We start from the raw sequence: 27,802 nt of genomic DNA, 5'->3' as shown, positions 1-27,802 counted from the left end.
CCTGAGCTTGGGAGAGAGCATAAATTAGTGGAACAAAGATGCTGCAGAGAAAGAGAAAGCAACTTTCTCCAAAAATGAGTCTGTTGTTTTTTTTTTTCCCCCCCCACAAGGGTTAGGGAAAGTGCATTGTGGGAAATCCATCACTTTCTTTCCCAGTCTTGGAAAGAAAGGCAAGTGGATGAGAAGGAAAACCTCTATCCCACCTGGAGAGGTAGAGGCCCCTCCTATCTTCTCACCAGTGGGCAAGATGGTGCACAGCGCTGGAGACCCTTCCCTCCAGGGGCTGCTGTATCACCAGGGGCCCAGGCTGAGCAAAAGCAACATCCCCACAAATGAGGTCCACCAGGGTTTGCCCAGCAGCCCTCCCCAAGCCCCGCCCTGAGTCACGGAGGTGGAAAGATGGAAGGCAGGGCTGGAGGTGTTGAGGACCGAGTCAGTCGAGTAGGCGGGAGCAGGGAGCTGGTCCTGGGGAGAATTAGAGACTGTCAGGGTGGTTGCCCCCAGATTAATCCTGCACCACCTTCCCCTTACCCTGCCTATCCTGCAATTGAAAGTGGGGGCACTCACCTGCGGGGCGGGGGCCCGCACCAGGAGCCGGAGGAAGGCATGGGTTGGGGGCATCATGCTGGCTTCTCCATCCTTTGCAGTCACCGTCACCATCACCATGGAGTCGGAGGCGGCTGTGTCTGGTACCTCCAGCCACAGGCGCCCCCAAGCGGACTCATTCTGTTCCAAGTGAACCCTGGGGAGTGGATGCCAACATCTGTCTTCAGCCACAGGCTTGAATAGCTGGGAGCCAAGGGGAGGTGGGGAGGGAAGCGAGGAATCTGAGCTCCCATCCCAAAGGGCCAGAGGAGCAGGTACCGGATCCCATACCCGGGCACAGAAAGATGGGACCAGAAGGGAGCAGGAGGTTTCAGGGGCTTCACCTGGAGAGGTTGGAGGTGAGGGCAAAACTGGGTTTGGCAGATGTCCTAAGATAGAGATCCTGAGGGCCCGAAAAGCTGGCAATGCGGAGGCTGAGCGGGGCTGTGGTGCCTGGCGCCAGGAAACCCGGGGGACCGCTGAGCTGTGGAGGAGGGCTGGTCAGGGGAGGGTCAGGACCCATTCCCTCCAGCCCCAGCCGCACCTTCCTCGGCCTCTCACCTCCAGCAGGACCGGAACTACAGCACAGGGCTGGGGGGCCGCCCGGTGCAGGCCCCTCCCCGCTCCGTCCTGGCCAACCAGCTCCAGAGAGAAGGGTCCCAAGGTAGACAGAAGGGTGGGCGGTAGTGAGGCAGCGAAGAGACCTCGCTCTGGGGGTCCCCTGGGCTCCAGAGGCACCTGGCCCAGCTCGGCACCCTGCGGGACCCCTCGGAGGACCACATGGGAGAAGTGCGGCAGAGGGCCTCCAGGGTTTCCTCTGGAGCCCAGCCCTGTCACTTCTACCAGCAGCTGGGTCTGGAGACCTGGACAGGGGAGGGGAGGGGAGAACAGAGATCTGCGTGAGACTTGGAGACAGGGAGAAAAACAGGAACGGCTTTGAATAGTGGTTAGCTCTGGGCCATGTGGATGGGGAAAAGGGGTTACCTCTAGGGGGTACTGATGGGCAGGGCCAGCAGCAAGTCCTGGGATGCTGGAAATGTTCCATAGCTTGAACTGAGTGATGGTTATTAATATATAAAATCCACCCAGCCTGTACACTTGAGTTTAGTGCACCTTATAAATGTTGTAACTCAATAAAAAGTTACATATATACACACAAGTTAGGGGTGGGGCTAGATGTACCTGCAACTGGTTGAGTCAGGGGGTAGAGGCCAGGGTGGGGTCCATCCTCCATGGGGATCCCAAAGTGAAAGAGAAAGTCCAGGGAGGTCTGGGCTGAGGAAGGGCGAAGGCAGTCAGAGACCTTCCGGCGATGAAGGTGACTGATAACTGCTCTCTGGTCTCCCCGTCCCTTTCCCAGGAATATCATCCTCCTTACCTTGCACTCTCACCCGGGGGGTACCCTTGGCTGTGACTTGGATCTCCCAGGTTCCTGACTGTGGAGGGTCATTCATGCTCATCATCCAGAACCTCCCAAAGCGGCGAGTGTGACCTAGAGGCCCCTCACCTTCCTCCTGGCCCTGGGAGACCCCTGGGTGGGTGTGGGGGGTGAGAGATTGGCACAGGAGAATTCCTTTTGCTTCATACATTACCCCTCCTTCTTCAGTCTCTGTTCTTCCCACTGCCTTGAGACACACACAGGGAAGTACCTGCAGGGTTTCTGATCCAGAAACTGCTGACCTCCCCGTGGATCCGGACCGTGACCTTCCGGAGTAGTCCATCCACTCTGAACACAAGTGGCCTCTCAGCTACCACTACGCGGGACTCCAGGGGAAGGGTCACCTTGAGGGGTTAGGACCGAAAAATGGGGGAGAAGATAAGACATGGGATGACGTGGGAACAAAGCAGGAGAGAGAAAGGTAGAGACAGAAAGAAATGAAGGAACACTTGGAGAAGGGATCCCAGTGAGAGAGGAAGGAACAGAGGTGGAGCTATGGTCAATAACAAAGCTGGAGGCAAGGGATTAAGGATGAAGTAACCGCTTCCTGCCCCGCCCCGCCCCCCATAAGAGATGGCAGGACTTCCCAGAGGAGCCATGAGGACAAAATACTGGAGGTCAGGATTGGGGGTGGAGGTGGGGGGACAGGTAGTACTAATATGGAAGGAGTAGGATAGAAGGGGGAAGCCGTGGATCTCAGAGGGAGAGAAACTTCCCACCCTTCTGCCTGGAATGGCAACTCAGCAAAGGGAACCATTCCTTACGAGAAAGAGAAATGCAGTGTCGCCCATCCCCTCAGTTCTTAGCTAAGCCTCCACACGTACTCACCAGGTCAGCTATACTGTCCCCAACAATGGCCGCCACATCCTGAATGTACTGGTCTTCAGTGAAAATCACTTCTCCTCCTGAGGCCAGGGCCACCGCCTCGTATGGCTCAAAACGCAGAGGGGACAAGACCTCACGCCGGGCCCGGCCCTGAGCCCTAGATGGGTCCTCAGTTACCAGGAACGTGACCTGTGTCCGGAAGAGAGGCCAGTACTTGAGGTTTCTACTTGCTATGCACCATTGTAACCAAGGATCTCCTGTGCTCAAGCTCTCTACAGAGCTGACCATTGGTGATAAATTCTGTCTGTCCTCTGGCTGCTACAGCATTAAGAGTAGGGCCTCCCACTCTAGTATTGTTAAAGGGATTTGGAAATGTTACACTCATTATCCACTTCTCTTCCCTCCAAGCCAAGGCTGGTTTAACCACCCTAGTGTGAGTGTCATCCTTGTAATGAGAGTTGTCCTGGGGTTTCCCACATCCCTGGGTACCTAACATTGAGTCTCCCACCAGTTGTGCTCACTCTGCAACGCCGTTCCTGCGTCAGAGATTCCACCCGGTTGGTGAGAAAGGCGTCCTTAGGGGAGGCATCAGTGAAGACAAAAATGTCTGAGAGTGGAGGTGTGTGCAGCAGAGCCAGCTGGCAGGAAGAGGAAAAAACTGGTGGTAAAAAATGGCAGCCTTCAATGAAAAATAAATAAATGTTTTAAAAATGGTGGCAGTAGGGGAATGGGTAGAGCAAGGGAGGGCAGAATAGAAGGCAGTATGGCCCTGAAATATGGAATGAAACGAGTGAGACTAGGTTCTGAAGATGGAATGGAGGGTGGGGTCCCAGGGAAGCTCTAGATCCCTTGATAGTGGGGCCTGGAGAGGGGGTAGGGGGAGGGAAAGGGTGGGGAGAGCAGACCTCCAGGGCTGAGAGGCACATCTCTGGCTCATCTCCACCTCCCAAGGCATGCATCTCATTGAGCTGTTGCCAGAAGTGGTCAGGGTCACTTGTTGTAAAGACAGGGCCAAACCCTGGGGAATGAGATTGAGAGACTGAGGAGAAGGCTCCTCTCTTTCCTGAAAAGGGCCATCTCCCCAGTCAAGAGACCCTGCAGTGTTCCTCGGGTGGACATGTATTGAGATAACAATATTCTTTATATTTATACTGACAGGATAGGACAAGGCAGGGCTTAGCTACCTCTGGTGGGAAAGTGGACCTCATTTCCTCACAAAACGGTGGTACTTCCTGTGGTCTTGAGTGAGCCTTTTTTGGGTATATGTTTAAGTATAAAAACAACTGTTGCTTCACCAACATGGATGGACCTAGAGATTATCAAACTAAGTGAAATAAGTCAAATGTCATTATGATATTCCACTTGTATGTGGAACCTAAAAAAATGATACAAATGAAGTTATTTACAAAACAGAAATAGATTCAAGGACATAAAAAACATATTTATGACTACCAAAGGGAAAGGGAGGGATAAATTAGGAGTTTGGGATTAACAGATATACACAACTATATATAAAATAGATAACCAACAAGGACCTACTATATAGTACAGGGAATTAGATTCAGTATCTTATAATAACTTATAATGGGAAGGAACCTAAAAATGATATATACAACTGAATCACTTTGCTGTATATCTGAAACACTATAAATCAACTATACTTGTCAACTACAAAAAAAAAAAAAAAAAAAAAACCTGGGTCCTCAGTTTCCTCACAGAAAAGCCAGAGAAATAATAGTGCTTACCTCAGAGAAGCCCATTGAGATGATTGAGTTGATTTTGTAAATTTCAGAACAGTGTTTTGACACATAATAAGTGCTAAATTCTTAATTATTCATTTATTCATACCCTTATCAAATATGTGATAAGCTCCTGTTGAATGTCAGTCACCATGAGATTTATATAGGTGGATCAGACTCAAACCCACTCCTTAGGGAAGTTTCAGTCCAAATTTTATTTGATGATCATTTCAACCCTGGGAGATAGTCAGGGTAAATACTGACCCATTTTATGGATGATGAAGTTGAGGAAAGAGAGGTTAAACAAACAGGCTAAGGACACACAGTAAGATTGGTCAACCCAGGTCAGATAATCTGACTTCTAAGTCAGTGGGGGAAGGGATATGATATAAGTAGCTGTCTCAGATATTTCACAGAGGCCTAGACACACCAACTTCCCCATCTTCATCCCAACCTCTCTCCAAAGGAAATGGAGAGAATTGAAAATGACTTATTAGGATGGACGCCTAACAACTCAGAGGCTGCCTGCCTAAGCACCCATTATGATTAAATTCCTATGGCAAGTGCTGTCATATTGGAAACAGTAGAAGAAGTGGCTGATAGTTCCCTATATGCATAGAGGTACCAATAAAGGAAAAGGATCGTAGGAAGTGCCTCCATTCTATTATGGAAGTGAAGCCATGAAGCCTGCTTCCCTATCAGTGACATTACCTCTTGCCCCGGACTTGCTTCCACTCTCCTGGCCAGACCACAGTTACCTGGATCATGGAACGGCACCAGGACATAGTGGGTGGGCTCCATGGGGGTGCCCCGTCGCTGCTCCACAATATGACGGGCCTGGATCTTGGCAGCATTGATCTCTTCGCCCATACTGCCTGTGGTATCCAGGACGAAGCTCAGGCTGGAGGCTGGGGTGATGTCCAGCAGCCTGAGAAGCAGGCCAGAGATATGGTGCACGGCTGCACTTGTCCCCAGCCCCTGGTTTCTCAGCTCCAGAGCAACCTACCTATTAAGGAGCCCAGCTCCAGGAGGCCACTCACCTGGAGAAACCGCTGTCTCCCAGGCGGCTTCGTAGGAGGTTGAAGGCCTGGATGGAGGCCAGAAGGGCCAGTTTTGCAGCCTGGAGGTGCAGCATGTGGTGGGGGGAAAAGCCTGGGGATGTGCTATCCTTGTTGATGCCTCCCCGTGGCGGCTGGGAGCTGCTCTGGTCAAAGTGGCCCCCGTGGCTACATTTCCCTGGGTTAGGGAAACGGATCTGAAGGGTGAAGGTAAAAAACCCACTGCCTTCTAATAAAATGAAGCCCTTTCTGACTTGGCCTGACCCTCTCACTCCTCAGGAAAGGATCAGCAGAAAATTAGGGCATTTTGCAGAAGGCAAATCTGAAGTAAATCTGGAATGGTTGGTTGTAACAGCACGTGGTAGATCCCCTGATCCCTCAAGTAGGTCCCCAGAAGCTCCCTTGGGCCTTGAAGTCTTATCAGCTCTGTAAGAAGCTGTCCTCCCTGCACTCCAACAACCATGGCCACCTCAGTGGGCCTTCAGCCAGCCAGCCACCCCTTCCCAGCATCCTTTCCTTCTGAGAAATGATACTACTGGATTTTAGGACAAGGGCCTATAGGACTGAGGTCCTTAGGGAGAGGGTCAGGGGAGAGGAAGGGACTTCTCCCCTTACTCCTGGGGGTCTTCCCATCTGGTACCTGGAGGTTTGGGGGGATGAGTTCCAAAGTAGCCAGAGGTGAGGAGTGTGAAGTTCAGCAAGTTCCCAGGGCAGCTCAACTCCTCACAGTCAGAGCAGGTAGGATCGCCCACTGGGAAGAGAGGACCCATGATTCTGCTACCCCTGACATTTATCCCAGTCCACCCAAACTTCTTCAGCTTTTCCTCCCACTTGGAACAAGGTGAAAGCCCACAGGTACCCTTCATGGGTACCTTTCTAGGATTTCTGAACTTAAACCCTGGAGTTCACGGCTGGCCATGAGACTCGATATTTGAGACTGAGAGTGTGCTAGAAAATCATGGGGACCAATCCTACGGGGAGTGTACCCTCTGTGAGCTGTGGGCAGGAAGTGTACTTGTAATAAACAGGAGGCAGCTTCCGGGTCATAGTTCAGTTGGAAGGGGGCACTGAGAGGAGAGTCCCCTGCGATCTAGTGCAGGGAGGAAACCTCATGAAAGAGAACTCCTTGCGGTCTGCAGAGCTGGTTCTGGCTCCATCCTCCCCTGTGTGCTCTTGGGGAAGCCAGCTAATTGACTGACCTTTGATTGAACTGAGGGACCTCACAGGTTGTCTCAGATTTGAAGCCATATCACCTCCTAGTTGACCTCAGGATGTGACCCAGTGGCTGGATGGGCTGAGAGGAGGTAGCACTGTGGGCTTCCTGCTTACCAGCAGGGGCACGGCCGTACCTTGTGCCAGACTCCGGAGCTCCTGCCTCGGCCAGAGGAGGTGAGGGTGTGGCTGCTGCCTCCCAAGTTCCACCCAGTTGCTGTGACTGTAGAAATCCTGGTCCCAGGAGAAAGACGGGGAAGAAGCACTAGCTGACTGCTCTTGCGGTCTCCAGCCCAACTGCCCCTCCTTCCATTTCCCCAGCCTGAACGCCTCCTCCCGCCTGGCTGCTCCTCCAGACACCCCACATCCTCTCCAGTGCTCTCTCCCTTGCAAGGAATACAGCTCTGGTGAAGTGGGAGCCTCCCACTGTTTCTTCCCATCTCACTCAGAGCCCAACCCAAGGCCTTTCAGTGGCCTGCACGGCCCACCTCTGGACCTCAGCACCCTCCTCTCACTCACTTCGCTCCAGCCACAAAGGCGTCCTGGCTGTTCCCACAGAAAGCTGCCAGTTTGGACTGGTGGGGACTAGGGAATAACCCCAGGGCCTTGGCAAGCAAGGCCCCAGCCCCTTCTAGAGTAGGGGGAGGCATGACTAAGAAAACACCCTGTGGGAGTCCAGAAGACTGAAAGCGAAGACCCCTCTGACCACGACCCCCGACTCTGTTCTCACCTGCAGGGCGTGAAGCGCAGCCCCCAGGCGCTGGCGAGCCAGGGTGTAGTCAAGGGCTCTGGCTGCCGCCACAGTCTCCCGTAGAGCCTCCACCAGGCGTGTGCGGCCCTGGCCCAGCCGCTCGGCATCAAAGTGCAGGTCAGGGTCATTCTTGGAAGTTGGCAGGAAGTCTTGGGCGGCATTGGCACGAGACACCTCTCCTAAGGCTGCTCGGAACCGTCGGGAAGGAGACCCAGGTCCAAAGTAGGCGGCAAAGAGGTCGTCGGCAAGGAGGGTGCGGCCCTGGGAGAGTGGGAGGGGCAGGGGTTCCAGGGAAGCCCCTTGGTTGGAACCATTGCCCATGCTCACCCGGCTCTAGTGCTCAAGGCTGGATGTGAAAGGAGCTGAGGGTGCTGGGCCCTACAAGGGTGGGGCAGTCCTGGACGTCTGTATGGAGGGGGACTCCTGATTGTTAAGACTAGGACTCCTGGCACTGTTGCTGTCTGGAGGACAGGAGGGAATGTGTGTGGGGGTTCCTTCTCTTGGCAAGCAGGACCCTCAAGTAGCAGAGGTCCCCAGAATGGGGGAATCCGGCCGGGATGTGACTGGACCCAGGGACGCTCACCAGGAAGTCCTCAAGGCGAAGGGGGGGCCGACCTGGGGGCGGCTGCTCTAGGAAGAGCTGCAGCGTGACGTTGAGCGCCGCCTCCTCGGTCAGGTCCTGGTGGGTGATGGAGCCGGGGGCAGCCAGGAGGCTCCAGATGTTGGGGAAGAAGGCAGATGCAGGAGGCATCAGCAGCTGCAGCAGCAGCAGCACTGAGGGGCCCAGGTGGGATAGGGGCACGTCCGCGGGGAGCATAGCTAAGACATGGACCTGAGGGACAGAAGGCACTCGAGAGAGGAAAGGAAGCAGCACAGACTTAGGGCAGGACTGGCTTTGTTTGTCTCCATGGGCACCTGCTTTGGCCCTTTATCTCCTCCGGCTGGCTTCCCCGCCCTCCCCCTTCAATCATTCGGCAAACCTGAGGGCCTATCAGACCAATAGGAACTTACACCTGCTGGGGCGGGGTCTGAGGCTCCTCCCCCAGGACGCCCCCTCCCCGCCCCCCGCCCCGGGCATTGGAAGTCCTCTCTCTAGGCCTCTCCCCTACCTGGTTGCTGGGTCTCCGTTGGGCAGGACCGCGGGGCCGGGCGTCACGGGGCACTTAGGTCAGAGTTATAATTAACCTAAGGCCTGACTCAGTGGAAGGGGAGGGAGGCGCCGGCAGGGTGGGGGCAGGACAGGCAACCCCTAGCCCCTCTTCTCACGCCTGCCCAGGGCCACAAGCAGCAGCCAGCACCAGGGCGGGCCTCCCTTAGCTGCAGTGCGGAGGTGAATGAAGAGGCGGGAGGAGGAGGGAGCAAGCGCCGTGACTCAGGCCTGGCTCAGGGCCAGGGCCAGGCCCAGACAGACGCACCTCTACCCACCGGGACCCAGTGCCTCATGCCCAGCCTGCTGCCCTCCCATTGTTCACACTGGCACCTCTGAGGATCCAGGAACCCAGCCCCTCAGCACCCCCTCCCCAGCCCCACCACACACACAGCTGAGATATGGTTTTGTGGCAAAATATTTTATTGCTGCCATCCCCATGGTGGACCACTGGGGGTTATGAGGGTTGGAGTTGGGTGTTTCACAGCATCTTCTGAAATAGGGCGATGGCCTCATCAACCTTCCTGAGCTCTGCTTCTGTCTGCTGGAGCTGAGGACAGAAAAGGGGGTGGTGGGTGAGGAGGTCCAGGCCCAAGAGAGGAGAACCTCAAATGCCCACAAGAGCAGACAGATTAGAGTTGGAAAGACGGATGAGGACCATGGGCAGGGAGTAGCTGGGGTACCGTGTGTTTGACTGGCCTGTCTCCCCCTAATTCTCACCAACCTCCCACCAGCAGCCTCTTACTCTCCGACTAGCAGCCTCATTCGTTTCTACCAGCACCCCCTTCTCTTCCACCATCACTGGTCTCCTGGGTCCTGCCTTTTCCCAGAGTGTTCAGTTCCCAAGGACAAAGGGGCCCCAGAGCTCATATGCGCCACCAGTGGCCCAGCCCCAGGCCCTGACACAGTGGTTAGGAATGCAGGTTCCGAGGCAGGCCCTCAGCCTTCCCTTGGAAAATGGTGACGGTAATACTGCCCTGCCGTGAGGGCTTCCGGGTAGACAGGAGTGAGAACCTGCTCAGCCATGCGGGTTCTTAGCCTCCACTCTTGTTCCTTTGTGCCCCTGGTTTACCCCATGGTTCCTCCCTGGAGGGTCCCTAGGTGATCTGCTGAGCTCCCTGACTACACTGGCTCCATCCTGAGCCCAGGTTCCGGCATGTGGACGCCATGTTCTGGGCACTGGGTGGTGCGTGAGGGGTCCGGCTGGCTGGCTGGTCTGCTTCCATCTTCAAATTGCTGTGTGACCCAAGGCTGTGCCCCTGCCCCTCTGTCTTTCATGTGTAAAAGGAGGGATTCCATGGTCCCATCTGCTCTCCTGCCTGGGCTGGGCAGAGCAGCTGCAGGAGGGGGTTTGATGGTGGAGGGAGCAAGAGGTGGGAAATGGGGAAGGAACTGCCCCACACGCCACACACCTTGGTTTCATCTGCCTCCTGGACTTTGAGGGGCACCTTGACAGTGTAGCCTGAGGCGGCGCGGCGCTCCCGCAGACGCTGGGCCTGCCGCTGCGCCTCATCACGCTTGGCCTGCAGTTTGCCCAGCTCCCGGGCTGGGTCTACTAGCCCCTGCAGCTGCAGGTGGACGGAGCAGCGGTCAGAGGCCAGGGCCACAGCGCAGCCCTGGGGTGCAGAAGCCCCCAGCGCCAGGACGGCCACGATCCCCGCGCTGGCCAGTGTCTGCACGTAGCCCGACACTGCCGATGCCAGGGCACCTGTGGCCTCGTCAGCCACTTCCAGGAAACCTGCCGGGAGAAGGGAGAGAGGTGAGGAGACAGAGATGAGGCAGCCATGCTAGACATTGGTCCCGGGGTGGGAGTGGAGAGGGGCACATGCAGGCCCAAGGCTCACAGTCGGGCCGGATCCGGGTGAGGTTGTAGTCGGCACGCAGGGAGCGCACAGCTCGAGTGATGCTCAGGGCCAACTCGAAGGCAGCTTCTGCCTCAGGGTCCTTCCAGGAGCACTGAGGGGAGGAGAAGGGGGTGAGGAAGTTGGGGCGGCTCTGAGGAGTTCCCTGGAGCCCCCCATCCAGGCTGTACCCCATACCTCCGAGGGCTCCGGGTAGGCGGTGACGCAGAGGCTAGGGGGAGCTTGTGGCGTCCGCCGGGGCAGCCGCTGGAACAGCTCCTCGGTCACGAAGGGCATGAAGGGTGAGAGCAGCCGCAGGCCCACGTCCAGGCAGGTGTAGAGGGTCTGGCGGGCGCACTCAGCTGCCACCTGGTCCACCCCATTCAGCACAGGCTTCAGGCACTCCTGGGGGCAGAGGGGCACAGGGTTCAGGGCTGGAGAAGGCCAAGGACCGGGAGGTGGGGCAGGCGGTTCCTCCTCACCAGGTAGACATCGCAGAGCTCGTAGAGCCAAAAGCTGTACTGGGCGGTGGTGACAGCTGGGAAGTCGTAGGCCTGGAAACCTTGGTTGCTGAGCCTCACAGCTTCGGTCAGCCGGCTGCGGATCCAGCAGTCCACCAGGCTCTCGCGGCCTCCGGGCTTGTGGGAGGAAGGAGCCTGTCAGCCAGGGGGCACCATGTGCCCAGGAGGAGGGGCCACAACCCCATGGGAACGGGAACCACGGGGAATCTGCATTCCAGGAGGAGATGGGTCCAAAGCAACCACCACATGCCCAGGGTGGTGGCCCAGGCCAGAAAGGGCCGGCCCCGCCACTGTGCGGGAAGACTGCAGTGCCTGAGGCTTCCCCTGTGTCTTTCTGTCCCCCCAGCTACACGCAGGCTCCTTAGGGGCAGGGGCCAGGCTTGATGTTGGGATGGCAAGGGTATGACCCGCGTGGGTGCTACCCACCTCACCACCCACCAGGCCCTCACCTCGGACGTGGGTGAGGGCACGAAACCCTTCCCAAGGCCACGGAGGGCAAACTTGGTGGCGTTCCAGAGCTTGTTGCAGAAATGGCGATACCCCAATATCCGGTTCACATCCAGGTTGATGTCACGGCCTAGGCGGAGGTGAAGTGTGAGTCTACACTGCTCTCCCTCCCAGCCCTAGGACCTGGGCAGCGGACAGCAGGGTGCCTCCGGGGAGGAAGAAGGATGCAGCTGAGACTCCCGTGCCGTGGGGAGCCGTACCCTGGGATGTGTAGGCGCATAGTCCAAACCGGAGCGCATCAGTGCCACACTCGGGGATCCCCGTTGGGAAATCTGCCTTCTGTGGGGAAATGAGGAGTCAGGGAGGGGAGTGTCCTAAGTCAGGCTCACCGCCTTCTGCCCACATGCCAATCACCGGCCCACCCCTGTATCTGCCCACTGTACCTGCCCCTCTTTCGCCTTCTCCACCTCGCTGGGATCCAGGTTGCTGTTCAGTAGCTGGTCGTGGAGGCCCTGGAGGTGAGGTGGGAGCAGTCAGGGGCCCATGGCCACCGCCCCACAGCCCTTCCCGGCCTGACCCAGCACCCAGCCCCACCTGCAGGGAGACCCCATGGATAACGTCCAGGGGGTCAATGACGTTGCCTAGAGACTTGCTCATCTTCCGGCCGTGGGCGTCCCGCACGATGGCATGGAGGTAGACCTGCGAGGCCAGGACAGGGAAGGCCTGTGAGGACGTCTCCCCGCCTAGACCCCAATGCCTTTCCCCTCACCCCCACATCTGGTCTGCTCCTCTCTGAACCTCGGGCCCCTCGGTGGCCCTGCCAGCCCCTTCTCGTGAATCAGAAGTGCTCCTTCTTCTAGCAAGCGGGGTACAGAATCACTTAGCAGAGTGCAGGCTGGTTTTCAGCCCCACCAGCCCCCTTGGCGGGGCCCACCCACAGCTGTCCGGGTGAGGGAGGGGACTGTGGGGGTCTCGGCAGTCTCCACACCTCTTTGAAGGGCAGCTTGCCAGTGAGCTTGAGGCCGAGCATGACCATCCTGGCCACCCAGAAGAAGAGGATGTCATGGCCTGTCTCCAGCAGCGTCCCGGGGTAGAACACACTCAGATCTTCTGACTGGGGTCAGAGCAGGGCGTGAGTGATGGGGAGCCACGCACCCACACCCAAGATTCCCACCTGGCCCTGGGCTGGCCCCAGGAATGTACCTGGTTGGGCCAACCTAGGATGGAGAAGGGGAAGAGGCCAGAGGAGAACCAGGTGTCCAGTACATCTTCATCTGAGGGGGGCCAGAGATCAGAGGTCAGAGGGGTAGAGGTGAGGATCGGCCCCCACTGCCCCCCACCCCAAGGCCCCGCCTTGCCTTGCTGGAGACTGATCTTGTCGGGGGACACACCGAACTCCTTGGCTGCCTTCTCCCGGGCCTCGGCCTCAGTGCGCCCGCTCACCCAGTACCGCCCGTCAGGGTCCTGCCATGCCCAGGTGGAATGAGTATCCATGGGGGTGCCTCTGCCTGTCCCCCCACCAACATCCAATGCACCGAAAGCCCTCCCCCGCCCCAGATGTGCCAGTCTCCAGCCCTGGCCTGGTTCTCACCTCCCCTGGGGGCACAGCGGGGTCGTTGACAGTGATGAAGTAGGCTGGGATGCGATGGCCCCACCACAGCTGCCGGGAGATACACCAGTCCCTGCAAGTGGCAGGGGGAGGAGAAGGTATCAAGGCGGGGTGGACGGGGCGCCAGGCTGTGCCCGGCTCGGCCCCTCACCCGGTCGCCCTCCCTACATCGAGGGGCCTGACGCACCGGATGTTGTCCATCCAGGTGTGCCACGTCCGCTGATGGGCCTCTGGCAGGATGCGGAGGTCGCCCCGTGTCACAGCAGCGCTGGCGGCCTGAGCCATCTCCCCACAGCGCACATACCACTGCGGCCGCAGCAGAGGCTCCACCACGTCCTTGGAGCGGCTGCAGATACACGTGGGTGAGGAGGCTGAGTGGTGAGCACCCCGAGGTGCCCACCCCCTTCCCTGGCCTCCGCCCTCACTTGCAAAGTGGCACCACCATGGGGTTGTCCTCAATGCCGCGGAACAGTCCCTGCTCCTTGAGCGCTGCCAGCACCGCCTTTCTGGCCTCAAACCTGGGCAGGCCCTGGGGGGGAAACAGGCTCCGTGATGGCTGTGCCAGGAGCCCCGCTGTCTCCTGACAGGGCCACCTCACCCAGGCTGTCTCACCAGGAAAGGTGGGGGCACGTTGACAAGGGCCCCGCGGGCATCCATGATGCTGACGGCCTCCAGCCCGTGCCGCTGCCCAACCTCATAGTCATTCTGGTCATGGGCAGGGGTGATCTTCACTGCGCCTGGGGCGTACGTGGGGGTGCGGGGTCACGCAGGACTCTGCAGTCTCTGCTCACGTGCACCCCACCTTTTGCCAATGGATGTGCTCTCAGACCACCCCATCCCCCTGACACAGTCCTCTGAGAACCAGCCCAAGTCCTGCAAGTTCAGATGTGCCTCATGGCTCCTTCCTCTCCCCACAGGACAGCCCGGTGCTTACCTGTGCCGAACTCCATGTCCACAAAGTCATCAAAGACGATAGGGAGGCTCCGAGACACAAATGGGTGGATCACGTTCTTCCCCTTCAGGTGCTGGGGACAGAGGGAGACGCCAGAAACACACAATTGACTGGGCTCGATTCCCTCCTACGCAGAGTCCTTATTTCTTGACACCCAAACTCCACCCACAGGGCCAGAAAGCAGCCAAAGCCATGCGTTTCTAATCCAGTTTTCTCAGTGCCCATCCCATCCCTACACATAGTGTGGAAGCCCTCTTCAGCCAGCATTCTTCCCCCAACTGCGGGCAGCACCCCCACCACACCTGGTATCTGGGATCTTTGGGGTGCACAGCTACGGCCACATCTCCCAGCATCGTCTCGATCCGAGTTGTTGCCACTACCACCTCCTCGTCGCTGTCTGGGGTGACAGGAGGCCTTGTGGTCTCAGCAGTGAGCACTTCCCGCCCCTCCCCCAACCCAGCCCAGGATCCTGGTGCCCCTGGCTCCTACCTGAGCCTTGGACCTTGTAAGCAAAGGAGACGAGGACCCCAAACTCCACCTTCTCTTTGTAGCCAGGCACGGAGAGCAGGGTACGACCTGTCAGCTCCTTCTTATCCACCTATGAGACGGAGCTTAAGAAAAGAGGCCCAGGGGCTGGGGCTGGGGGGGTGTGGTGGAGGTGTGGAGAGCTGGGGGGAGGGAAGGGGCACACCTCGATGTCAGAGATGGCAGAGTTGAGGGTGCAGGACCAGTTGACAAGGCGGGTGCTGCGATAAATGACTCCCTCCTCGTGGAGCCGTACAAAGGCCTCCGTCACGGCTGCTGACAGTTTCTAGTGGGAAGAGGGGAAGTCAGAGATGGGCCTGGGTGCTGAGGCAGCCGAGGCCAGTGGGATCCGGCCGGGCCAGAGCCCCCTGACAGCACATAGGCCCCCTTTAAGGGCTGGAGGGGAGAAGTGGTTTTCTTGAGCAGGGAGAGGGGACTATGGGAACACACAGATAGGAAACAGCGTGGTGATGCTGATATGGCAGGGAAGTCACTCAGTTAGGAACAGGGGCTCGTGCAGTCCTAGGGGTACAAGCTCAGGGGAGGGTAAGGGCCCTCAGGTGCCGCCTGAAGGAATTTGAGCTCCTATAGGGAACAACAGGGAACACAAAGGGCTGTGACATGGGGTAGAAAGTAGCATTTGCAGCTGAGCCCTAGTGGTTTCCTACGAGTGGACCACTTCCTGGTGTCCCCAGGAGGGGACCCACTCTCCCTACAAGTGGGCCCCCAGAGTGTACTCTCTTCTGTGGGGAGCTTCCCCCTCCCACCCCAGCCCCAAGACCCCTCCTACTCCTACTCACAGGATCCATGGTGAAACAGGCTCGATTCCAGTCCAAGGAGCTGCCAAGCTTCTTCAGCTGGTGGTAAATCCGGTCACCTTTCCTGGAAGTGGACAGACAGACTGGGATCAGCAATGGGGTCTAGGCTGGAGGATGACATCAGGTAGCAAAGGGGGCAGAAGGTGGGGATCACTCATCGCTCTGAGATGAACCTGGGCCCTGGGCCCACATGACCCTCAGCCTCTGTGAGTGGGTCTGACCCTGCAGCCAGGGTCACGGGGCTGTGATGCCAGCAGGGACTTGGCACTCACTCCTCCTTCCACTTCCAGACCTCCTGCAGGAAAGCCTCTCGCCCCAGCTGGTGCCGACTCAGCCCCTGCTCGCGCCAGAGTTTCTTCTCCACCACCACCTGGGTGGCAATGCCTGCGTGGTCACAGCCAGGATTCCACAGGGTGGTCTCTCCACGCATACGGTGCCTGCAGGGAGCATGGAGAAGCAGAGGTGAGTGGGTGGTGGAGCTGTCCCGAGGGAAGCAGGGACTCCAGACAGGTGGTTGATGGACTCAGGAAAGGAAGGGGCGGTGGATCAGAACTCTCCCCATGCTAAAATCGTCAGGGAGAGATGTGTGAGGACAGCCCAGGCAATTTGGCAAAAACAACTAAGAGGAGGCTCCTGCCCAACTAGATAGCAAAACATATCAGAGAGCTATGATTATTAAAACAAGTTTTCACAGGAACCAGGAACAAAGTTACCGATTAAGGAAACAAAACAGTGACTGGAAACAGATCTAAGCATAGTTAGTATTTGTTAAGGGTGGCATTTCAAATGTCAGTGGAGAAAGGGCAAACTTCAATAAATTTGTTTGGGACTGTAGCTAATTTGATTGGAAAATTGCCCTACTTCCCCATAGTCACAAAAATAATTTTATTTTTATGTTTAAATTTAATTTTAATTCAGTTTTTAAAAAACCCTTCAACTTAAGAAAACAAAACTATGAGAAAAAGCATTAGAAGATAGTATCATTTCCAAAAATAAAAAAAGAAGAAAATAATAGGTGATCATGTTTATAACTTTGAGGCAGGGGAGGCTTTCTTTAACAAGATAGTGAAGATTAAATAAAAAAACATTGGTAAGCTTAATTAGGTTCACTGTATTTGTACATTATTTTCAATGACTCACCAAACTACATTATATTCGTTACTGTATTGATCTGTTTACCCCCACTAGGTTTAGAGTTCCTTGGGGACAGGACTATAGCAACTCCTTTCTCATACAGACCACAGGTATTTCTTATATGCTGTAATGGATATGGACACTTTCTGACATTTTCAAGATATTGTTTAGTTGCTAAGTCATGTCTAATTCTTTGTGAGCCCATGGACTATAGCCCACCAGGCTCCTCTGTCCATGGGATTTCCCAGGCAAAAATATTGGAGTGCTTTGCCATTTCCTTCTCCGGGGATCTTCCTGACCCAGGGATCCAACCTGTGTCTCTTGCATTGCCAGGTGGATTCGTTATCACTGAGCTACCTGGGAATCCCATGGGTATAGGAATATGTAAGTAAATAGGAAAGGTCTTGAAAGACACACATCAAAATGATAATAGTGGCTAATTCTTAGGAGGGAGTGAATCTGGAGGAAGGTGGTCAAGGAAACTTGAAGCTGTAAATTTCTTACAAGAAACTATTCATGTTATTTCTTTATAAATTCAAAATAATGTTATTTTTAGTGGCATGAGAAGAGAGTTTGCAAGCTGGGAGTGTTGACCAGAAGAGGATGCTAAGTCATCAGATGGGAATGATCTAGAGGCAAGTGTAGCACCACCAGGGGGCAGAGGTGAGAGCCCCAGTCAGCAAAGAGAAGGGAGCCAAGGAGCAGGAGCCAGAAGGCAGAGGGAAGCCTGGAGGAGAGGACAGGAGCTCACCAGCGGGTCAGGGAGTCCTGGATGGCGTTGGTGAGCGCATGGCCCAGGTGCAGGGAGCCTGTCACGTTGGGGGGTGGGATGCACATCATGAAGATGCCCCGGGGGTTTGGTGCTGACACGCTGGAACGCTGACAGGGAGGAAGATGGGTGCTTGCTAAGGCCTCATGTCACCTCTTCCACGGCCTGGCCCCTTCCTGGACCATGGATCCTTCAGCCCTGTCCCTCCCCGTCCCCATCCCCTCCAGGCCTGGGCGGCAGCGTCCACTCACCCCATACTCAGGCCTGAAGAAGCCCTGCTGCTCCCACCAAGGGTACCAGGCAGCCTCCACGTACTGAGGGCTGTAGGAGTCAGGCATGGTGCCACTGACATCTGAGGGAGAAAGGCAGGGTCAGAGCCAAGGCTGGGAGCAACTGGGAGAGGGACGAGGGGCCAGCAGAGAAGGACATGGGCCTCACTAGGCAAAGTAGTGGGAGCAAGGACAGAAGAAACAGGATACAAAGAAAAGAGAAAAGGAGGGTGGGGTGAAGAGTGAGGGTCTCTCTTCCCACTCCTTTCTTTTAGTACCTTTCTTTTCCCCAGGTGGGGTCGGGAGATCGTAGGTAATGACCCCAGGATCCCGTTTCTCCCGCTTCTCTGGTTTTGGTTTCTTCTGTTTGGGAGGAAAAGGATATAGGCCTAGATACCAGCCACTCACCATGGCACCAACCCTCCATCCTGCTCCACCCTCAGCCTCTCACCTCCCCAGGGGGTGGCTGCTGCTGTTGGACCTTCTGCTTCTGCTGGAATTTCTCTAGTTTCTCTCGTTTCTTTGCCTCTTTCTTGAGTTGAGCAGCTGTCTTTGGGGGTGCAGGGACCTCAGAGCCTGGAAAGAGGCACAGAAATGCAGACCTGTCGCTGCAGGCCTGTGAAGAACGCTGTTCACAGGGCTACCATGTCTCAGATGGCCTATTTAGGTCCCCAAAGGCTCCCCCATGTTGACCTCCCACGTACCATCCCCCAGCTCCTGTCCCATTGATTCTGCTATTCCTAAGAGAGAAAAGAAAATGAGCCTATGAAAGGGCCCAGAGGAACCCCCTCCCCACCCACTCTCCATCCTTCCTCACCTGGCTGTTGGGAGAGAGACCTGGCCCCTGAATACAGAACCACCTCTCCCAGTACGGCCCGGAATTCTGGCTGCTGAACACATGTGATAAACCAGCGAGTCACATTACCCCAGATCCGGCGGGCAGAGGGGTCCAGGACCTGGGGTGGGGGAAAGAAATGAATTATCCTTAGTCACCCTGTAGTGAGGTCCGAGGGAACCTGTCCTCATTCCTCCCCAGGTCCCAGTGACTCACATAACGGAAAGGCAGCAGCAAGGCTGTGACAGCTGCCAGGTCAGCCAGAGTCGGGGCCTCCCCAGCCAGGTAGGTGTGCAGTCGAAGCCATTCTTCCAAGGGGCTCAGGGCTCTGCCCAGGGCCGCCAGTGCAGCCTAGTGGGAAGACGAAAGGGTATGAGATAACGCTTGGACCACCACAGTCCCCACCCCCATGCAATCCATTTGGGCCTCCTTCCATTCCCACAGATCACCAGTTTCCTCTTCACTGAAATGATCATAATAAAAATTCTTCCCACTCATGCAATAAATGCCTACTGAAAACTTTTTTGGGGGGCTGGGTCACAGGGCATGTGGGATTCCTTGACCAGGAATCCAACCATGCCCCCTGCAGGGGAAGCACAGAGTGTATGAATCACTGGACTTGCAGGGAAGTCACCTACCAAACACTTATTATATGTCAGCTGCAATATACTAAGCACAGGAGGCTAAAGATTACATGAGGAAACACGGTAATTGCTTCAACAAATACGTATTAAGTACCTCCTGCATGCCAGGCACTTATCTAATGAACAAGGAGGCAGTTTGAACAGATGGAGTCCATGACCTGTTGGAGCTTACACTCTAGTAGCGGGGGCGGCGGGAGGGGGGGGGGGGGGGGAGGCAGCAATAAATGTGCAAGCATATAATGCATTACCCTATTGTTCTCCTTAAAAGCCCTGAAGAAAAATAAATGAGGCCGAGGGGGAGAGAGAATCCCAGAGGGGGAGCCCTCTATTTCAATAGGGTAGTCAGGATATGAGGGGGTAAGTCAGGATCTAAGTCATATATTCATTTTATTCATTCATTTGTTTGAAAACTATAAGTATCTGCCATATGCTCAATACTCTTCAAGGAGGTGGTGTTATTAGGCCTGTAAGGCACAGCTCCATTCAGGAAGAATTTACATTTATAATCTGGTGTGATTATCTCTCCTTTCCCCTGCTTTCCTTCTTCATTTCTTTTCTCCTTTGTTTTCTTCCAGCAACTGTCTTCTCTGACTGCCTCTCCTCACCTCTTCTTCACCCAGTCTTTTCCTACAATTCATGGTAACCTCTAACTAACCTCCTCGGTTTCAGATTCACCAAACTCAGAGACTTTTAAAGCACCTGGCACTAGATTATGTGCTCTGCACACATCTTTTAACCTTCTCAACATGTTCTCAATTTTCATTTTTATAGACATAAGAAGACCAAGGCTCAGAGAGTTTAACCTGCCCAAAGCTACCAAACCAAGTGGCAATCCGGGATATGATCAGTCTTTTTCAACGTCTGATACGCTATCTTCCTGATTCACCATCCATTCCGACTTTTGCTTTCTTCTTCTAAATCCCCCCCGCCCCGCCACTTCACGCTTCTTCTCACCTGGGGGTCTTGGGCCGAGCTTCGGAGTCCCAAGGCAGGCAGCGTAGCCCCACAGGCAGCTGGTATTAGCTCGGTGTCTGCGTAACTGACCCACTGTTGGACCAAGACGGCTGCCCGACTACCCCCGGGACCCCCCAGGCCTGCTGGCCACAGCAGCTGGGACACAGCCGTGGCTCCCCACACCCAGAGCCCACCGGGACCCTGTTCCAGGGCTGGCAGACGGGGTGGAGGAAAAGGAGTCCGGCTGGCTGGGGGCGGCTGGAGACAGATGCGGGGGTGGGCTCCTCCCCATCCCGGACCCTCCCCAGCTTCCCCGTAGCGAGCAGCTATGAGGGCTCGGAGGCTGGGGAAGGCATCGGGGTGAGGAGAGACGTACAGAATGGACATGGTTACGCGGGAGGTCCGAACGCGGTGGAAAAACCCTAAGGAGAAAGAGAGACAGGGTAAGACCGAGGCATCTAGGACTAAGTATGACTGGGTCTCAAGACCCGAGGACCCAGCTCTCGGGGTGGCAGTGACAGTGGGGAACTAACTTCCCGTGACCGCGGGCCCTCGGGGAGTGTGGGAAGCTCGTAGGAGCCCCTTGGCGGCCGTGGGACGCGGGTTCGGGCTGCATGTACGTACTGGAGGGAGGTGGTCACACTGAGCCGGGCATCCACCTCATAGCCGGGCGCCGGCCGAAGCTGGACTGGCCTGGCGGCTGCGGCCGAGGAATCCGGCGGGCAGGGACGGCGGGCGGTTCTCTGGGCGACCCTAGCTCCCTGAGACAGCCGCCCGGGCCGTCGGCGCCCACGTGTCCCCCCCCCTTTGTGACTGCGAGCGCTTCCGGGCCCGCGGGTCCTGGCGCGGGCGACCGTGCCCCGCCTGCGTGTGCAGGCTCAGTCCTGCTGGACGCTGGCCTGGGGGTAGTCACGCCGCCCGCTGCAGATCGCGCTCCTGAGGAATGGCGCGGGGCGTGGGCACGGGGGTGGCGGGGGGAGGACGCCCCCGGGAACCGCGACCCGGTCAGGCGCCGCCGCGGACACCCCGCGCGGGTCCTCGGCCGGGAGGGAGGGCGGTGCCGAGCGGGCAGCCGGGGAAGCGACTGGGAGAGCGCTACCCGCTGCGGACGGCGCCGGAGTCTGGGGTCCGTTCGACCAAAGGCCCCGGCGTGCAGGTTCCCCGCCTCCTAACCTCCCGGGGCCTCATTTCCTCCTCTGTGGGAAGAGGGAGTCACGCTGGAGGGCCTCTAAGGTCCCTTCATGCTGAGAATTCTTTATCTGTAGCGGGAACTCTATTTGCTAACTGCGTGTGTTCAATGCCAGCAACTCTCCACAGCAAAAATTGTACCTTGTTTGTATTTATCTACAATAGATATCGGGGAAAACTGTACTGATTTGGGGGGCTTGAGGAAAAAATTCAGCATCAAACGCACTTTTGGTGTCTCATTAACTTTCATATTAACGGAAGGACAGCAAGCACTGTAGGTACAGTATAAGGCTATGTTGGGTAGGCGAATGTTCAGAAAACGGCATAGTCCAGTTGGGGTAATGATATGGTTTGTACCAGGAGAGTAGTAGCGGATAATGCTGGGTAACAGGGATAACAGGGCTTGGAGTTCAGCACGCCTTTCCCACCCTCTCCAGCCCCCTTCCCAAAGCACACACAGAACCAGAACTCGAATTTGCTTCATAAATTTTATTCCCGATGCGGGATAGATTCCTTCCCTCCCCACAATAAATCACGTGCTACCCTGGAGAGCTCTGAGAGATTCTCCCACCACCTCCAGGGAAGAAGTGAGAAAGGCAGGTGCTGGAGACAGGGAAGGCTTCTCAGTTCCTCAGCCTACTCAACAGAGGACAGCCGCTCCCCATTATTAGCCCTCTCATCCACATTCCTTAAAAAAAAAAAAAAAGCTTTTGCTATCAAAAAACAAACAACACCTCAAGAAGTATGGGAGGGAGGCCTCCGGGGCTGGGACATGATGTTAAGGGTCACCAATGGAAGGAGGGGAAGGTAGGAGGAACTATCACTGCTTCTGCTGCAGGGCCTCCTTCCTTGCTGCATCTTGTAGCAACTGTGTGTCAACTTCATCTGCTGGCAACTGCACATAGCGAACCACTGAGCCCCGGATGAAGCAGTTCTTCACTGATAACTAGACAAAGATAGGCAAATGTGAAAACACCCTTAAAAAATGCCCTCCATCCACCCAGGGACCTCCTGGTTTCTTTGAGAGGTGTTCCTCTTCTCTACTATCCACAACTCACCATGTGAGGGTATTTCTCAGGGTCTGTGACACTGATGTCAGTTAGTTTGATGTTGAGATACTAAGAAAAGATGAACACCATCATTAAAACTAGAGACAAGATGAAAGTACCCAGCTCTCAAGCTCTCCCGTTTCCTTCCCCAAGACCCCATTCAGGGCCCTTATTATAATCTCACCTGATCCACAGAATGGAGAGTTCCACAGATGCTGTTATGGGCAGAGAGAGGGTAAAACCAAATTAATTTATACCAAAGTCAACACAGAGGTGACTTCAGAGCAGGGGATAAGAACATGGTTGGGGGAAGTAAAGGACTTGAAGAAACCAGAAAAGGTACAACCAGAAAGGGGCATGACTAAGCTCTGGAGTAGGAAAGAAAGTGCTTCCAGAGCAGTGTGTTATTTTAGACCTCACATCTCTTCTCCCTAAACCAACTCACTCTTGGCTGCCATCAGACAACTGTTATTATGTGCCAGACCTGTATTCTCCATAGTATTTGTAATCTTCACAGCCATTTCATTGGGTAGCTATTATGAAACATCCAGGGGCCCAGAAACATTTTGTAACTTGGCCAAGTTTAGAACAAGGACTTTGATCCAGGCCTGTCTGACCACCCCCCCCCCCCCCCCCCCCAATCATCAGTTCTTTTCAAATACTACTGGTTTGGAACCAGAGCCCCATATGTAATGTATATAAATTAACAAACTATCAGTGTTCTTGATGATGTAGGCACAAGGGATGTCCTCTCCCTCTACCCTCTAAGCCACCAGGGAAGCCCAATATAAATTAACTAGCAGTGTTCTTGATGATGTAGGCACAAGGGATGTCCTCTCCCTCAATCCATGAGCCCCCTGCAATGTTAAAGAGGAATGCTATCTAAATACCAGTGCTTCAAGCCAGACTCTCTCCCAATCCTTTAATTTCTGCCAATGGTTTCAACACTGTCTCACAACCTCAAACCCTGTAAATCAAGGACCCTTCATGTCCTACAAATCCCCATTGTTTGCTGATGTCTAACATTTCTGCAATTTCTATAATTCTGACAAACCAAGGTCTAATGACTTTACAGCTCAATCCAGGCTAGCCTCCAGCCTGGCTGCCCTCATCCTAACCCTCCTGCATGTCACCACCAGCTTCTAAGTTCCTTAGAACCTGTTTCTCAAACATTAATGTGCACTCAAAGATTCCAAGAATCTATGACAAAAGAGGAAACATAAGCTAGTGTTAAAAAAAAAAAAAAGCTAGTGTAGTATGTGTATAGTGTGGTAAAGGTTGTCAATAGTTTTCTTTGTAAGAATAACTGCTCTTTAATTGACCTTTTTTTGTATTAAAAAATTGTTAATAAATAAGTTTTTAAAACATCCTCATCTTGCCAAAATTCAAGTTGTCCGTTCTCTGTTGGGCCATAATTTTTGTAAAATTCTAAGTATTTGAAATCCAGTGTCAGACCAACTGCCTCAGTGGTGATTTCACCATATTCCTGGATGCTTAAAAAAAAACAAAACAAAACCTTGGTGCCCTATCACCTACTGCAGCTGTGAAATAACTTTCAGGAATTGCATAACGTGGTAACTTTTCTTCAGTTCCTTTAGAATGAGATACTTGGCACAAAAGTGGTCTGACACCCAGCATGAGAGAAAGAACACTTCTCCCAACCCAATAGATTACCTTTGAATCTTTAAATCCTTGCTTTAAGGTCTGGGGCTATAACAACAGTTATTCTTGCCATTTGGAAAACCCAGGAAGAAAAAAAGAGGAAAATAAAAAACAAGTCATCTTACAGAAGTGATGAAAGTAGTTGTGGTTTCCACACTTGTCTCTCTATATGGACCCAATTTATATGCCATCAATATCACATGCATTGCTGGTACCATAGATCAGAAATCTCTGACCTAAAAGGCAAATAAATCCCTTGCTTCACCATTCTGCCATGTCAATGTTTCCCCCACTAAGAAATTATCTCACATAGAAATGTAGAAGGAACTGCTGGGGAGACAATACACTGATTCAAACTTTCTAAAGGATAGTCAGGTAGTATGTTTTGATATTTAAAATGTACATTTCATTCAAAGGATTTTTTACTTCTTCTAATGAAATGAGATGTATACAAAGACTTACCCTTGAGGATGTTCAGGGCAAAATCACTTGTAAAAACAAAGAACTGGGAACAGCCTAAGTGTCCAGCAAAGCAAGGTTTTGCTTAAATCAGTTCTAGCCAGCTTAGAAAAATGTCATTCAGACATTAACAACATTAAACATCAACTTTATTGACATGGAAAATACCCACAACATACTGTTAAGTGAAAAGCAAGTTTCACAACTGCATAGAGACTATACCCTGTTTTTAATTTAAAAACGGGTTAAGTGAAAGTTGCTCAGTCATGTCTGACTCTTTGCAACCCCATGGACATAAAGCCCGTGGAATTCTCCAGGCCAGAATACCGGAGTGGGTAGCCTTTCCCTTCTCCAGGGTATCTTCCCAACCCAGGGATCGAACCCAGGTTTCCTGCATTGCAGGTGGATTCTTTACCAGCTGAGCCACAAGGGAAGCCCAAGAATACTGGAGTGGGTAGCCTGTCCCTTCTCCAGTGGATCTTCCTGACCCAGGAATTGAACCAGGGTCTCCTGCATTCCAGGGAAGCCCATTAGAAAGGTATTGCGGGTGTGTGTGCAGATAATGGAATTTAAGTTCTGGTTTTGTCTTTTACTAGTTGTGTAGACCTAACCAAGTTTCTTAATCTATCCAACCTTCAGTTTCCTCATGTGTAAAACAGCAACAATAGTGTATGTCATGTAGAGATGTTCTGAAAATAAAATGAGTTAAACAATTTATTCAGGCCTGTGTTAGACATTAGGTACACAGTGGTAAGCTTAAACATGGTCTAGGCCCTGTAGGAAAGATGGTTCCTAAACAGTTACATTTCTATGAAATCATAATTTGAGAAGCACCCTGTAGCAAGGAAAAAGACTTTGTAACAGAATAGTGTACTTGGCTAGAACCAGGAAAGTCCAGGGATATAGCGTTTAATCCAAGTCCTGAGAGATGATTAGAAGCTAATGATACAAGGGGACAGGGGATGTAAAAGCTGTACAGACAGAAGGAGCTGCACCAGTCTCCTGTGTATCTTTTATATTTTCTTCAACAAAAGGGAGATTATGCCACATATACAGTACTGCAATAGCTTTTCCTATTGGTATCTCATTTCTGTGTGACAGCTATATTATATGGAAATACCACAATCGAACCCATTCCCTATTTATAGCTATTCCCCCCCCAACTTGTGACTATTACACACACACACACAAATCTACCATCTTTCTACATACATTGTTACTTGTGGAACTGATACTTCGATTTCTAGAAGTTGGGTCTGCCCTGTTTTCTCTCTGGTACTTACTACTTATATATTGCTTTATATTGTTTTCCAATACATGATACAACTCCCCAGCTAATCTGTAAGTTTAAGACACAAGTCATTTCTTCCTTTTGTATCTCTCCCACCTTGCCTAGTGCTCAAATACTCCTCAAATTAAACAGGTTCCAGGGCGCTCAGCACATCCACCCCCTACAAACTTGTGGGAACAAGCACCTACCTCAGGTCATTCTTGAGTTCCACGACCACATCCTTGCCGACAAGGGACTTGAAAAAGGAATAGAAGAGCTATTGGGCGAGAGGGGGAAAACCATCATATGGGAAGGGACATAGTAAAGAGGTGTGAACCCCTGCCAGTATTACCAAACACTGGTATTGGGATCCCGCCACATCTCTGGCAGTTCTCTAAACTTCACAGGAATACACAAGAAGGAATACTCGAATGAACAGCTGAAGCCCTGACGATGATGCATACTACGAGCCCCTGACGTAAAGCCCTAGAGTCATCTGCCCTGCACACCTCGGGTCTGCCTTAATGGACTATCTCTCCTGGAGTCCTGTCCACACCTCCTAGATGTATTAAGTATTCCACCCGCCCCTTCTCGGAGCCTGGTCTCCGTCAAGGAAATGCTCCTTGAGGTCTACTGTCCCTGCTGACTCTCTCATAGGGGGTAAAAAATTCCATTTGCTTCCAAGTCTCTTCTCAAAGAACTTGAGGTGAGGAACCAATAATGGAGGGAAAATCTAGGGCCCAACGCCAGCCCAGAGGAACAAAGCCTCCAAAGGGACGCCCACCCCGCCCCCAACCGTCCCAACCGCCCGCGCTCCCCGAGGGCGCCCCCTTGTGACGTCACGGTACCTACCATGGTGCTTGCGCCGCCGGCTCTCTGCCGAACCGGGAAGGCGCGGGCCGGGTGCCGTGGGCCGGAGGCCTGGCGGGAATTGGAACGCGAGCCCGCGCGTGGGGCGGGGTGGGGTCGCGCAGGCGCAGCGGGGAGGCGCAGCGGAGAGCTCCGAGTGATGGAGGAGAGCGAACGGCTGGATCGCGGCTCAAGGGGAGCCGGCCGGGTAAAACTGAGGAGAAAGCCAAAGCCGGGAGAGGGGCGGGGCTTCCCGCCTTCCGACTTCCTCCCGGAGGGGCGAGCTCCCACCGCGCAGGCGCGGGTCCCAACTGCGCCCGGAGGGTTAAAAAGGCTGGCTCACCGCCTCTTAGGTTTTTGTTCCTTTCTTTGACAATAAATTCACTCCCAGCCCGATTTGCTCTTACCCTAAAGACACTTCCTATTGCAGACTGACTGCTGGGGAGCTTGTGAAAATCCATGATGATTTGTACATTTTTCTCTGTATGCTACACGTGGGTAACAACAACAACAAAAATTGGGAAGTCCCCGAGATCAAGAGCCTGCACGCCCGCAAATCTTGATTTTATCAAAGGTTCCCAATAAACACATTACTCTCTCAGTCCATATTTCTTTTACACTCTGCCTACGGCTGTCCTGTAAAGCACTGAGTAAAACAGAACACAATGGATCCGGGATAAAAGTACCCATTCTAATATTTCACTTCCAAATATTTCCCTCTCAAACACAAAGGGACACTAATGCAGTAAATGCACATACTTCTATATCATGTTCTCCCAGGCTTTATAAGTATGAAATTATGACAATAGGTGAAGGTATTTTTTTAAGGGATAAGCTCATAAGTTTTTCATTTCTCTTCTTGCATAAAAGTACACATTTGTTAGGAGATTTTTGAAGAAATATATTCAGCAGGTAAAGGACCGTAATATGGAGTGCACAGGGGCAGGATCTCCTAGGCCCCACCTATGAGTGACATCAGGACATCAAGCAGAAGTTGGTCGTTGCCCCAACTCCCCAGCTCAACCTTAAACACCTAAATCAGTCAATCACTTAAAAGCAGTATCTAAATTAGCAGCTACTCTAACTGGGGCTAAAGGTTAAAGGTGCCTGATAATCAAAAGTTATTTTCCCTTCTTCAATCAGCTCATGAAAATTCAAATACTTTGCCCTTACCAGTTTAATCATTCACAATTAGCTCACAAACAGACCACACGTGGTCGCTCCACACACTCTCCCTTTTTACAAGATACAC

The 27,802-nt window shown here is 53.7% G+C and overlaps 3 protein-coding genes across 9 annotated transcripts; all 3 read right to left on the bottom strand.

The window, feature by feature from the left end:
- Nucleotides 1-99: 99 nt before the first annotated feature.
- Nucleotides 100-8,944, bottom strand: VWA7 (von Willebrand factor A domain containing 7). Of its 4 annotated transcripts, none has more exons than XM_043907847.1 (17): nucleotides 8,718-8,944; nucleotides 8,192-8,440; nucleotides 7,588-7,869; nucleotides 6,995-7,091; nucleotides 6,286-6,396; nucleotides 5,628-5,823; nucleotides 5,346-5,515; nucleotides 3,754-3,866; nucleotides 3,370-3,486; nucleotides 2,852-3,037; nucleotides 2,235-2,367; nucleotides 1,964-2,158; nucleotides 1,768-1,860; nucleotides 1,147-1,448; nucleotides 930-1,069; nucleotides 568-742; nucleotides 100-465 (listed from the first exon to the last, which is right to left on the bottom strand). In XM_043907847.1, exons 2-17 carry the CDS (start codon nucleotides 8,423-8,425, stop codon nucleotides 292-294), a joined length of 2,718 nt encoding a protein of 905 aa, XP_043763782.1. In that variant the 5' UTR covers nucleotides 8,426-8,440; nucleotides 8,718-8,944; the 3' UTR covers nucleotides 100-291. The 4 variants fall into 4 exon arrangements, with proteins under 4 accessions (XP_043763782.1, XP_043763783.1, XP_043763784.1 ...); XM_043907848.1 differs by having other exon boundaries at nucleotides 8,192-8,457; nucleotides 8,718-8,922; XM_043907849.1 differs by having other exon boundaries at nucleotides 1,964-2,116; nucleotides 8,718-8,922.
- Nucleotides 8,945-9,160: 216 nt separating this feature from the next.
- VARS1 (valyl-tRNA synthetase 1) lies at nucleotides 9,161-20,877 on the bottom strand. 4 transcript variants are annotated; one of them, XM_043907834.1, is made up of 31 exons: nucleotides 20,698-20,877; nucleotides 20,074-20,495; nucleotides 18,692-18,826; nucleotides 18,458-18,596; nucleotides 18,345-18,380; nucleotides 18,092-18,216; nucleotides 17,919-18,006; nucleotides 17,623-17,723; nucleotides 17,354-17,481; nucleotides 15,741-15,905; nucleotides 15,451-15,532; nucleotides 14,817-14,936; nucleotides 14,615-14,723; nucleotides 14,428-14,522; nucleotides 14,108-14,198; nucleotides 13,786-13,910; nucleotides 13,599-13,702; nucleotides 13,361-13,519; nucleotides 13,156-13,246; nucleotides 12,923-13,028; nucleotides 12,768-12,838; nucleotides 12,553-12,678; nucleotides 12,159-12,263; nucleotides 12,008-12,076; nucleotides 11,825-11,903; nucleotides 11,567-11,694; nucleotides 11,079-11,234; nucleotides 10,795-11,001; nucleotides 10,600-10,711; nucleotides 10,168-10,493; nucleotides 9,161-9,305 (listed from the first exon to the last, which is right to left on the bottom strand). In XM_043907834.1, exons 2-31 carry the CDS (start codon nucleotides 20,458-20,460, stop codon nucleotides 9,237-9,239), a joined length of 3,834 nt encoding a protein of 1,277 aa, XP_043763769.1. In that variant the 5' UTR covers nucleotides 20,461-20,495; nucleotides 20,698-20,877; the 3' UTR covers nucleotides 9,161-9,236. The 4 variants fall into 4 exon arrangements, with proteins under 4 accessions (XP_043763769.1, XP_043763770.1, XP_043763771.1 ...); XM_043907835.1 differs by having other exon boundaries at nucleotides 17,919-18,003; XM_043907836.1 differs by lacking the exon at nucleotides 18,345-18,380.
- Nucleotides 20,878-21,735: 858 nt separating this feature from the next.
- On the bottom strand, nucleotides 21,736-26,834 carry LSM2 (LSM2 homolog, U6 small nuclear RNA and mRNA degradation associated). The gene is made up of 5 exons (XM_043907846.1): nucleotides 26,554-26,834; nucleotides 25,911-25,978; nucleotides 22,495-22,525; nucleotides 22,320-22,379; nucleotides 21,736-22,207 (listed from the first exon to the last, which is right to left on the bottom strand). Exons 1-5 carry the CDS (start codon nucleotides 26,554-26,556, stop codon nucleotides 22,082-22,084), a joined length of 288 nt encoding a protein of 95 aa, XP_043763781.1. The 5' UTR covers nucleotides 26,557-26,834; the 3' UTR covers nucleotides 21,736-22,081.
- Nucleotides 26,835-27,802: the final 968 nt, after the last annotated feature.

This window comes from Cervus elaphus, chromosome 7 (genome assembly GCF_910594005.1).
Source record: "Cervus elaphus chromosome 7, mCerEla1.1, whole genome shotgun sequence".
Taxonomy (NCBI): Eukaryota; Metazoa; Chordata; class Mammalia; order Artiodactyla; family Cervidae; genus Cervus; species Cervus elaphus.
Note: the sequence above shows the minus strand (reverse complement) of the source record. Positions and strands in the feature narration are given on the sequence as shown.